We start from the raw sequence: 12,185 nt of genomic DNA on the forward strand, positions 1-12,185 counted from the left end.
ATCTCCAAGCAGTGTACAGCAGTATAAAACATACAAACACTGAAACAATGTGATAAAAACACAATTAAAATGCCACACAAAAATACTGTGTACAAGGTCCAATCATATACATCAGGTAGATCCTGCACTAAAAGATCAGTCTTCAGTAAACTTCTAAAGAAATGAAAGATAATGCTTCATGCAGGGCACAAGTGTTTATAACTGGAAAATTCCAATTTGTTTTTCCTTTGCTGGTAGCAGTGGAAGTATCCGACTTTTGTCAGTGAGGGAATAGGAGGTGAAGGGTGGGATGAGAGAAAATGAGTTATCTGCATTGAGATAAGTAAAACTTGAAGTTTCCACCGATGTGTTGAACAGTGTGAAAACCCATTTTATCACAGTGCACTAGAGCAAAACAACCAGGACATGATTTGTTTGGGAAGAAACAGACCAAAGTTTCACATTCACATTGCAGAATTTATAAACAAAGAAAAAAATATATTTTTGTAAAGTCAAATCCCTGTGAGATTAACTAAGTGAAGTATTAGCTTCATAAGAATTTTCAGCTCATCTATTGCACAATATTTGCAAGAGTAAAAATGCAGAATGGTGCTTTTAAGGCAGGTTTTTCAACAATGCTTACTTAGGAAATAATTGAATACTTTCCCAAGTATTTAGGACTGAGTTGTAACAAGAACATCAATAGAATTCCACTGGCTCTCTAATAAACAATTCAAGTCTTCTGGTTTGATCAAGGCTGTAATTTACACTGCTTTTCTGGTGTCTATGATGACTGAATTGATAAAGTACGTCGTTTAAAGTATGTGCCCCAAGATTTGTCTACTTTATCATGCCAATCAACACAGATGTCATGGTGCTAAACAGATTTTGATTTAGCACGCCAAAACCCCATATTAATGCATGCATCACCATTCGCTGTGTGCTGCTATCTCCACATGCCTACCTTGCCATCATATCTTCCAGTTCAGACTTAGCACACTGGCAACATGAAGCCAACAACTCAGTAAATCATACGAACACTTGCACAAATCCAGAGCCCTGCATTCCTTCTGCTGCATACACTGTTCACGAGGAAGCATGAACAGAGCAGAGCTGTCTGTACTCCTTCAATGTTCAACCTGTAAATGCACAGGACACTTCCCCTGCAAATGCATAGAATACTTGGGATGAAATATTACAACTAGAATTTACAAGTTCCTGTCTTTGCAATCTTGTATGTCTGAAGCCCAGCTTTTGGTTTGTTTAGATTTTGCAGCTGTACTGAAATGAGATGTCTGTCCACTAAAGCTGCTCTTGAAGCAGCTCTGGCAAATGGTAATGCATTCACATGCCAGCATTTGAAACATTCCATTTGCTATTGTTACACAACTGGGCTGACTGTTAACTGGCTGAAGTATCTAACAGGGAAAAGCAATCATAATTAGCCCAAGGCCTTTTCATTTTTTGCCCAAGATTGCTTCGCCTTCAACAGTGGCAGAGCTTGCAGTTAATATGGTTCCCACGTAGGTAAGACGCATATGTTGACGTTCAGATTGTGATGAAGCCATTAAACTGAGATAAGAACTCTGGCCTAACTTGGTCCCCAAGTGATGTCTGGTGTAGAGGATCATATTCCCAACTGATTAACAGACCTGACCACCTACCTGGAGGTGGTGTCCATGGCATATACCCCCCCCCCAAAAGACAGCTGTCCTTGTGTGTCTGTCCTATACAACCAGACCTCTGGGTCTAATGTTGGGGGACTGATTCCATGTCAATCTTCCGTTCTATACCACCACTGGAAGACTGGGCTCAGAAGTGCCGCCACACTTCAAAAGATGACCACCTTTGCTGGATCAGGTCCGTCTAGTCCGGCAGCCTACTTCCAAAAGAGGCCAATCATTTGCTTCGAGGAAGCCGAAAAACAAGGCATGAAAGTTCTAGTCACTGGCATATGCTGCTGTGGAACAAAGAAGCTCCATTAGGCCATTGACAAAATGCTCCTCCGTGAATTTCTTCAGTACCAAAATGTCATTAACAAGTGAAGCAGTCCTTGGAAAGCTCAAAGGTGTATGTTGACTCCCCCCACAGAATCAGTTCTGAGCTGTGAACAAGAAGTGTGCCCCTTCTGGGTTTCTTTTGGTGGACTAACTTTATAGCATAGCCTTTATCTATCAGACGTGGGCCAGGTAGCATTCTGCCTTTCACCAGTAGAAGGGTAAACATGGCAAGCTGCTGGCAGTACATAAGTGTTCTGCTCCAGTCCATGCTCTGCTGCAGATAGATAACTCACAACCATCAGTCTCTGTGGGAATGTTTCCAGGCAACATTACTCTGGCAGTCCAAAATTTCTGTTTCCTATTTCAGCAGGAGCTTTAAAAAAACACACACACACAACAGAATATACAAATGTTATATGGGTCAGATTACAGAAATGTTATGTAGTAGGACAGGATTAAAACATCAAACCCTGGTGCTGCCAGATAATTTCCATTTCCACCCCCCCTCAAGGCCTCTTGTCTTGCCCATCTACAGCTGTCACAGCAACAAGGGCTAACAAATCAAAGTAATGGTGTCTGGTTTGTTAGGACCAGCACTATTTTTTATTTTTAAGAAAAGAAGGTGCCATGAATGCCCTTGTTCTCTTATAATGGCAAGGGCGTCCACCTGAGAGGTGCCGGAACTGAGTTCTGGCTGAAAATAGCCCTGGTTAGGACCCAGCCTAAATTTATTTCCTTTGGGACATGACAGCATCCAAGCACTCTGAATGTTCAGAGCAATGGAGCTCCCAAAATGTGGGAAGCCAAGGGACCACAATATCCTTATAAGAGGAATCATTAGCTAGATATAGCCCAGTTGCAGCACTGACCAACTTTTATTTGCAAGAGAAAGAAATGAGCAAACCCAGAAAAGTATGCAAGTTTTTATGTCAAAAATATTGTAAAGGGAGCTACAAGATGCTGAGAGCTCTGCATCAAGCTAAAATGTATGTTCTTATCAGTACAAAATTTCAGTTTAGGGGTCCGAAATACGTATGCATTCTTCAGGAAAACACTACTGGGCTAAAGTGAACCATTTTCTACTGACTACTGTGTTGTTTGATTCTTTATTTTTATGAACACCAATTGATAGGAAAAAAAAGATTTGTAGAACTTTTGGACTGAGTTGTATTACACGTGGTTGTGTATTCTAAATAGAATGAGGACCATTGAACTGCTTTCAAGATGGCACACAAGGACTCAAGACATCACAAAGGGAAGGAAGTTCAATGGCATATTTTAAATAGGAATTACAGAGAGACAGCTAGTCTAATTTGAGTTGACACCAAGAGAAGGAACTGTCTGTTGAGCCAGGATTACATGAAAGTGCACAAGATGAAAAACCCCAACATGATGAATGGAAGGTTTACTGTCTACAAACACTGAGTGTCTCATTACCCTTGCCAGCATTTGTTGGCAAGCAAGTCTAGGAATTTACGGATGGATATGACCTGGAAGGCATCTATGATTAATCAGATGCTCTGCAGATGTGGGACTGATTCTATGCTTCGTTTATTTTGTGGTTTTCTTATTTGAGTAAGCTGCTATGGCCAATGTTGTTCTGATTGCTTTGATATTGTTTTAAGTAACAATTAGCATATGGTAGACCCAGATGATGTTTTGGAGGCAGAAGCCATTCTTCCAGTGAAACAAATAAATACAGCTGAGCCATAAACATCAATAAGAATGGCATGGGAGCCAAGAATACTTGGCCATGGTGACATTATTGGCTCTCTTTATTGACATTATTAGTTCTCTTTAGTACAAGTGTGGCTAGAGTCTTTTTGGGAGGGGAGCATATTGTCTTTGACCCAATGGGAATCCTGAATTATGCATTAGTAGAATCCTGAGTTAGAAGCAGAGTGACTACCCCAGGGATGAGGGCCATGAGCCCCTCCAGTGGCTGTTGGACTACAACATCCTTAACCACTGGTCCCGTTGGCTTGAGCTGATGGGAGTCCATCACCATCTGGAAGACATTAGCTTCCCCAACCTCTGCTCTACACCAGCAACAAAGTTTACAGAAGGAAGCCTAAAGGCATTTCTAGCCAGTAGCTTTTCATGATAAGTGCATATTACACAACTGGCCCTCTTTTTTGGGAGATTTGCCATACGTTGTCCACAGGTTGTCCAAAGTTAGCACTTTGTTCTTCAGCTCCTATTGTAGCAAGGGCTATTTGTAAAAAGGAAACCTACATGTTCTAGCAACCAGAGCAAGCCAGGATGAACGGAGACAACAAATAAGATGTGGCAGGCTTCCTTTGAGAAGGCCGACTCTGAAGTATCCCCATATTTTGAGAATGGACTACAATAAGTGTAGCACAACACGTCTTTCTTTTAATCTCCTCAGTTTCCCCTTTCACATGCCTGTTTTCCTAAGTTTGTGGCTGCAGGATGGGCCACTACAGCATCATTTCAGTTTTCACAAGCAGGCATGCAAATGGAGTAGGTGGGAGTGAAAGTGGAAGGTGGTTTGAGGCCTAGGGTGCATGCTAACAGATCTTAAAATAGGTCCCGCTTCATTAGAAACTAGCTGTCTTCCTCCACTCAAGGAGATAATGCTACATACCCTTCCAGTGATCTCAACAGTGGGTCCACTTCAGCCTTGCTAAACCTGGTGTGTACTTGAAATGTGGACTGTGGCAAACCTTACTGGTAATCATGGGAAGAGATTCCCCAGGAAGCACCCTTGGGTGAAGATGTATACTCTACATGACAAGCTACTCTGGTTGTCTACACAAAGTATCAGCTGTATTGCTGCCTCAGAAATGCTAGTTTAACCATTCTGGAAGTCTTGGGGATGAACCACTGCTCTCTACCCCTACTCCTTAGGGCTTGTTAAACTGGGTGTACTGTTCACTTACCAGTGTAAGTCATTAGAACAGAAGTCCTCCTTTTCTTCCACCCGATGTACAAAATAAGTAGAATGACTATTGAGACAGCTGCAACAGAAGCCAGAACTACACCTTTTGTCTTACTTGGGCTGTTATCAACCGAGGGGCTATTTTCAGGACTGCTCGTGTCAACTAAATAGAAACAATGCCAAGGGGAGAAGGAGGAGAGGTTTTTTAAAAAGGCTCAGACAGAACAGGTCTGCAAACAACATAAACTGCACATCTTAAGTGTTTTTATGCTTTACAACACATGCACAAAAACTGGATTTTACTAAAATACAATGAAACTTAAGAATCACCTTTTAGCAAAAGAACTTTTATCCTAATAATTTGCACACTGCATGTAAAAGGATGGAAAACTTTGGTCATAACCCAGAGACTTTCCTTAAGCATATCTAAGTCAATAAGTTACATACACTCCCAGATGAGTTATAGCCTTTCATCCAGCTCCCATTTCCCTAAAGGACAGCCAGATAACAGACTTCACAACTGCTGAGTTTTAAAAACGGCATTCCAGCTAGCAGAATTGAAACAAAAGTTATGATTTAAGGTAGGTCTGTTTAATAGCAAAGTTGCAGCAGGAGTAGGTGGGCCAAATGCCACCTTCTGATATGAGCTAACCTGCCAATAATTTATTCAAAGGCTTTAAGTAGCCTGCCCTGGAACCTATATGATTTCTTATTGCATCTGAATTTAAATTTGAAGCTTTCCTCTCTATTTAAGAGGCCAAAGGCTTTTGTTCTAGCTGACAAATGATCAGAAAGTCAAGGTTTTTTGGGTTCTGGACATGAATTACACTGTAGTTGTTGTTTTTTTAGCTTACTTGACAAATTTGTTCTTCGCTATAAATATTTCACTGTGCATGAAAAATATTTGAGAGGAGATAAAATGAAGAACATCAACTTACTGGTGGCAGTTAGATTTTGGTGCAGTAGCTCATTCTCAATTGTACACTCTAACTTGATAGCAGTAGCTGCTTTAACTGTTAACGTACTGAAAACAGTGATCGTCCCGTCAGGCTCTCTAGTATACTGTTGAGTTGAGTTCAAGAGGCTGATGTCAGTATGATTTACCCAATAAACTTTTGGTTGTGGGTATCCGTGGCTAGAAGTGCAATTAAATGTTGTTTCTTCTCCAGATGGCGTGTGAGTTAGAATTGGTGTGCTGTAATTTGCTGGGGGGGAAAGTAAGGGAGACATATCTTAACACAGTCTGGAGCTGTTGTCAGTATAAAAGGTTGAGAGAAGGATTTTCAGTCTTCGGATTACACTAACACATGCAGTGGGAATAGGGTCCTGTTTGCACACATAAGTAACTTGTACAGTGGTACCTCAGGTTACATACGCTTCAGGTTACAGACTCCGCTAACCCAGAAATAGTGCTTCAGGTTAAGATCTTTGCTTCAGGATGAGAACAGAAATTGTGTTCCGGCGGCGCAGCGGAAGCAGGAGGCCCCATTCGCTAAATTGGCGCTTCAGATTAAGAACAGTTTCAGGTTAAGAACGGACCTCCGGAACGAATTAAGTACTTAACCCGAGGTACCACTGTACGGCCAGGTTGATGCCTTACTGTTGAACCAGAACTATTGGAAGTAGCGTTGTAGTAGACTGTGACCTCATGGGCTGTTGGGGTGAATGAGGTTTCGGTCTACACACCTTCAGCTCTCCTCTGCAAAAAGCTCTCCATGAACAGGAGGGGTGCTGACACGGCAGTGCCAGGGGAAAGGCCCTACTTCCACGGCAGAGCATCTGCTTTGCAGCATGCAGAAGGTCCTAAACATCTCCAAGGTAGGGTTGTGAGAGATTCCTATTTGAAACCCTGGAGAGCTGCTGCCAGTCAGTGTAGGCAACACTCAGCTGGATGGACCAAGGCAGTTTCCTACAACCCTTGCTCAGTGGGAGAAAAAGAAGGACAGGGCAATGGACTGGATTGGCCCTGGTGTGCCAAGCACATTTTCTTGTTTAAAACACCATTGGTCCTCCGTGCCCTGTGTTAACTCAGAAACACACTTGAACACACCTTTATTCTATGCCATTCTCTGACATACACAAAGTTTGGCAAAAGAACAGGAATTTATCACTGATGGTTTATAAACATTTGCTTTACCTGCCACTTTGAGGTTTGTTTTTACTTTTCTGTGTACTTTAAATTTTCCTTCATTCTTCTTCATTACCACACAGGTATATGTGAACTCATCTTTAGGACTGATCCTTAACAGTTGCAGAGTAAACTTGCCCTCCTTCAGTTCCTCATTAAACCGAGTCCTGTCTCTGAAGTCTGCACACTGTTTTTCCTCACGGTATGAAGTCAGATCTTCATCAGAATCATAGGTTTCTACAAAGCACTCTCTTTCCCCTTCTTTTCGCCATGTTACTCGAAAGTTATTTAAGATGAACGTGCCATTTAACTCATCGCATCTCAGTTCAACAGTACTTCCTATTATGCCAGTGACTGATATGTTAGCTATAAAGACAAAATGGGAAATTAAACATATGCTTTTTACGAATGTCTCCATAAAATCCAGTTTTACTGGGGCCACATTTCTTTTCATTCCACTGAAGAGAATAACTTAATTCACTAGTTTGAGTTCACTTGATATTATACACTCTAATGGAAAGGTGACCTCGGTCTAATAGGGAAAGCCCTCATGGCATCTCTCTTTATTATTACTGATTTCTTGTTGATTACCTTCTGCCTATGTCACAGCAACTGATTCCAAGTGAAACTTAACTGAGTCTCAGGGTCTTCTCAGACTCTCCTCCAAGAGTCCATGGCCACATCTTCCATGCCACAAGGCACTGAACAGGTACAGCTCTTCCTAACATGCAAATGTGGCAATGCGTATGTTGATTATCTTCCAGCAGTGCACATACTAAAGACACAGAACCTATCTGAGGGGGAAACATTAACAGGAGATTCTAGCGTGGCAGCTCTCCTAGGTAAGAGAAAGCATTATGGGAATTGTATTAAGAGTATGATTATTACCTGAAATGTTAATTTAGTCATCTGTATATTTTAAAGTGGCTTTGCATTTCTGCAGTCCACCCTGAACATTAGGGTAAAGACAGGATTGATCATCCACATTATCAGCATATTTAAAGGTTTGCTTTATATTTGAGCATAGCAAACAATGCATTCATAACTTACCAGCTGTCTGAACCCAAAGAAACATCATAAATCCAAAGCTGAAACAAAATAAAAACAGATTACGAGGCAAGAATTTTATGAACTACTAAATACATATTCAGAATTTGTAAGACACAACTAAACAACAAATATTGATACAAAGACTGTATAATAGCAACTTTATAATTTTTCTCTGCAGTCCTCACAGGTATTCCCATATTTCAGAATTTCTTCTTTTTGTACACAACAACCCAATAACTGTGCTGGAAATTTGTTTTATGTTGCTTCAAAGGATAAGACCAGAACCAAAGGGTTCAAGTTACAAGAAAGGGAATGCTAAATGAACATCAACAAGGCTTCTCTCTTGGCATGAGCTGTTGGGACAGTGGAACAGGCTGCTTAGATGGTGAAAGACTCCTCTGTAAGTTTTTTTTTCTTTTGGCACATTTGCTAGTGCCTGGGGGTTGAACTAGACAGCATTTTGACTTCCCTTCCAACTGTATGATTCTAAGAAGGCAGGTCAATATTTTTATCTCTGTGTTGCTTATGGGAAAGGCCTGAAGCCAGGAGATTGTGGCTCTCTTCAGTTCAGACTATGTTTTCACTTCAGTCCAGACTATGAGTTGAATCATTACACCAACTCTCATGTGTGTTTGTGCTTTTGTGACTGTATTTATATTTATTAATTTGCTGTCCTTGAAGCAGGGGAAGAGAAAGGGGGTGGTCCACCCCGCGAATAATTATTGGGGGGGGAGGGGGGTGACATTCGGCATGCCGCCTGCCCACAACCCCCAAGCCTACCCCAAGCCGTCGGGGGAAGGGGCGGAGCTGCACTGCCTTGCCGACGGCCTTCCCCTTTTGCTTTTTTTTAAAAAAAATGATATTTATTAAAATTTCAGAAAAAAGAATTACATAAAAACAAGAAGTACAAAAATAACAGACAAAACTAAAAATACAAAGAAAATATAAAATACAAAGTACAGAATAAAAAAGTAGAAACACTTACAAAGGAAAAGAAAAAAAAGAATCAATCTTTCCATGCCTTACATTCATATCCTTGTTTCCCTGACTTCCTCATACCTCCCTTTTTTGTGTTCCAATTCAATTAGTTAATTCAGCAATTTCTTTCCCTCTTTATTTTCTCCTAATCCTTTAACTTAATATAGTATAACTTTAAATTTTTACCTGATATCAATCCATTTTTACATACACCTTTATAGCATTACTGCTTAAACCACTTAACTTCATTCTAACATCATTCTAACATTCATTAATTTTACAATATTTCTGTAGATTTAAATTTCTTCCAATCTTCTTCCACCGACTCTTCTCCCTGGTCTCGGATTCTGCCAGTCATTTCTGCCAATTCCATGTAGTCCATCACCTTCGTCTGCCATTCTTCCAGAGTAGGTAGGTCTTGTGTCTTCCAATACTTTGCAATATGTATTCTTGCTACATAAAGAAAGTTCTATCCTTCTTTAGCACCAATTGGCCGACTATGCACAGGAGAAAGGCCTCTGGTTTCTTCAAGAAGGTATATTTAAATACCTTTTTCAATTCATTATAGATCATCTCCCAGAAAGCCTTAATCCTTGGGCACGTCCACCAAAGGTGAAAAAATGTACCTTCAGTTTCTTTACATTTCCAACATTTATTATCGGGCAGATGATAGATTTTTGCAAGCTTGACTGGGGTCATGTACCACCTGTATATCATTTTCATAATATTCTCTCTTAAGGCATTACATGCCGTAAACTTCATACCTGTGGTCCATAACTGTTCCCAGTCAGCCATCATTATGTTATGTCCAACATCTTGTGCCCATTTAATCATAGCAGATTTCACCGTTTCATCCTGAGTATTCCATTTCAACAGCAAGTTATACATCTTTGACAAAATCTTAGTTTTGGGTTCTAACAGTTCTGTTTCTAATTTTGATTTTTCCACCTGGAAGCCAATTTTCTTATCCAAATTATATGCCTCCATTATCCGATAATAATGAAGCCAGTCTCGCACTTTGTTTTTTAATTTCTCAAAACTCTGCAGTTTCAGTCTGTCTCCATCTTTTTCCAAAATTTCCCAATATTCCCCTTTTGCATCTTTGTTTTTGACAGCTTGGGGGAGGCTTGGGAGTCATGGGCGGATGGTGCGCCGTTCCCCCCCCTCCTGGGCTGCTTCCTGGGAGGAGGGAAACCTCCCCCGAGCTGTCAAAAGGAAGAGGGAAGGGAGGAAGGCTGCTGGCAAAGTGGTGCAGCTCCCCCCCCCCCAGGAAGCAATGGTTAATTCCACAATGGTTAATTGATGTCTCATGTTCAGCTTTCTTTTTAAAAATTACCACTTTGATATATTTTATGAAATAGTTGCACAGAAATATTTTTATAAGTAAAATAACTAAATATCCAGGGTGCCTTTCCCTGGTGGTTACACACCTCAATCCCTGACAGACAATTAGTCATGTTGGGAGCTACAGTCAACCAGTTCACACCAACTCAAGTAAATCAGTCAATCAGTATCATAAACATCCCTGCCATAGCTACAATGCAGTATAGATTATTGTTAGTGTGTGATCCTAAGCATTTGTTTCAGCATTGTAATGCTGGGACAATGCTGTTGCAAAATTAATGTGTCCAGAAGCATACGTTGTGCTGTTTAGCAGATTTACCCTAAGCACTTATTTTGCCAAGATAATCAAGATTATTCAATTGTTTCTAACACGATTACATTATATTTATTTGAAGCATAGGTTCTGAATCAGGAAGTATACCTGCTCTTTCACAAACAATGGTCAGGAACAGCTGGTTTCTAACCGCTGAGAAATAAAAGCCATCAGAATTTGTTTCAAAATGTTTGTTTACTCAATTCATGTTCTATTTATTCCTGTCTCATTCTCTTGGTATTCAGGTTTGCTTATGTTGTGGTTAGTTTCACTAACCACTTCCACAACACTGGGCTAACACCGCCAGAGTGTTTTGAGTCACAAATTCAATTGTGACGTTTCTATTTGTCACCTTTCAAAACTTACAAAGAAGAATCCCACAAGCTAACTGTAACTATGTTACAAAAATGCCATAGTATCAATAAAGATGAGTCATTTGTGTTATGTCTTTCAGTTGTTTAGCTGAATTGTGCAGGACCCGTCTCACACAAAAAAAGCCTGGCTTACAAAGTAGTCAAAAATCAGGAGTTCTGTCTGCTAGCAAATCAGCTTCATTTCCCTGTCCTGACTAGCAGCCATTCAATACATATATCCAGAAAGCAATGTTAAAATGCCTTTACTTTTGGTTGCATTACTCTTGATGCGTTTGCTACCCTAGGCTCCTTCGAGACGAAAACAATTTAATTAATAAAGCCTGGATCACCCCAGCTTGCACTAGGGTTGTTTCCATTCAATTTAGTAATACTTAAGTTTCAGCAAAGGTGCCTGACTGCTGTTAAAAGAATATCAATGCAAGCATCATTTTAATAATAATAATAATAATAATAATAATAATAATAATAGCAGCAGCAGCGATCGGAATACAGCATAGAGCAACATCCAAGTGTAGGAAATCGCCTCAGCGTTATCCTCCTTTAAATATCGTATGCAAGCAAATTTATGCCACCTGGCCTGCAAGCAAAGCAACAACTAGCTGAGAGAGAAGCTCCAGGAAGGAGCATGCGAAGTGCGAGACTTTGCTTGGAGACTCCACTCACCTTTTCGGCACCATAGTGGCGGCGTCGGCGGCCTCAGCTGCAAAGGGCGCGAGGGCAACTAGACCCGCCGGCGGGGCGCCCCTCGCGCCGCCATCTCCGGACCCCGAAATTCCCCCGCGGAGACACCTTGCAGCCGCAAATGGAGAGCCGGTGGTGGCGCGCTGCGGCTGGCCGCCTACGCCTCCCGAGGGGCGCGGCACGCTGCTCTCCGGAGCAGCCGCTTCCTGGAGGAAACTCCCGGCCGCCAAAGCTCGCGCCGCAGCTGGCCGAGGCTTCTCCCTCCCGCGGAGGGAAAGGAAGGGAAGAAAGCGGGGATTCCCGAGGCCTGGCGCCCAGGCGGAGGCGCCTCCGTCCCTCTCGCCCGCTTGAAATAGGCGCTCGGGCGGCGCGTGACGTGCCGTGACGCCGCGCCTTCCTATACTGGGGGCGCGCCATTGGCTCAGCCTCGAGGCCT

The 12,185-nt window shown here is 41.7% G+C and overlaps 1 protein-coding gene across 1 annotated transcript; it reads right to left on the reverse strand.

Annotated features, from left to right (window-relative positions):
• Positions 1–282: 282 nt before the first annotated feature.
• Positions 283–12,185, reverse strand: ICOSLG (inducible T cell costimulator ligand). Its single transcript, XM_082219909.1, has 6 exons — positions 11,732–12,185; positions 8,060–8,097; positions 7,019–7,375; positions 5,820–6,086; positions 4,883–5,044; positions 283–2,352 (listed from the first exon to the last, which is right to left on the reverse strand). The coding sequence occupies exons 1-6, from the start codon at positions 11,743–11,745 to the stop codon at positions 2,309–2,311; spliced, it is 882 nt and encodes a 293-aa protein (XP_082076035.1). The 5' UTR covers positions 11,746–12,185; the 3' UTR covers positions 283–2,308.

This window comes from Podarcis vaucheri, assembly GCF_965113315.1.
Source record: "Podarcis vaucheri genome assembly, chromosome: 4".
In the NCBI taxonomy this organism is placed as follows: Eukaryota; Metazoa; Chordata; class Lepidosauria; order Squamata; family Lacertidae; genus Podarcis; species Podarcis vaucheri.

What these genes read in the sequence shown, in the direction of transcription:
- ICOSLG (XM_082219909.1), bottom strand. An exon ending in TCTTTGGGTTCAGACAGCTG is followed by an intron (nt 7,376 to 8,059) that starts GTAAGTTATGAA and finishes TTGTCTTTATAG; the next exon opens with CTAACATATCAGTCACTGGC. An exon ending in CCAAAATCTAACTGCCACCA is followed by an intron (nt 5,045 to 5,819) that starts GTAAGTTGATGT and finishes GTTTCTATTTAG; the next exon opens with TTGACACGAGCAGTCCTGAA.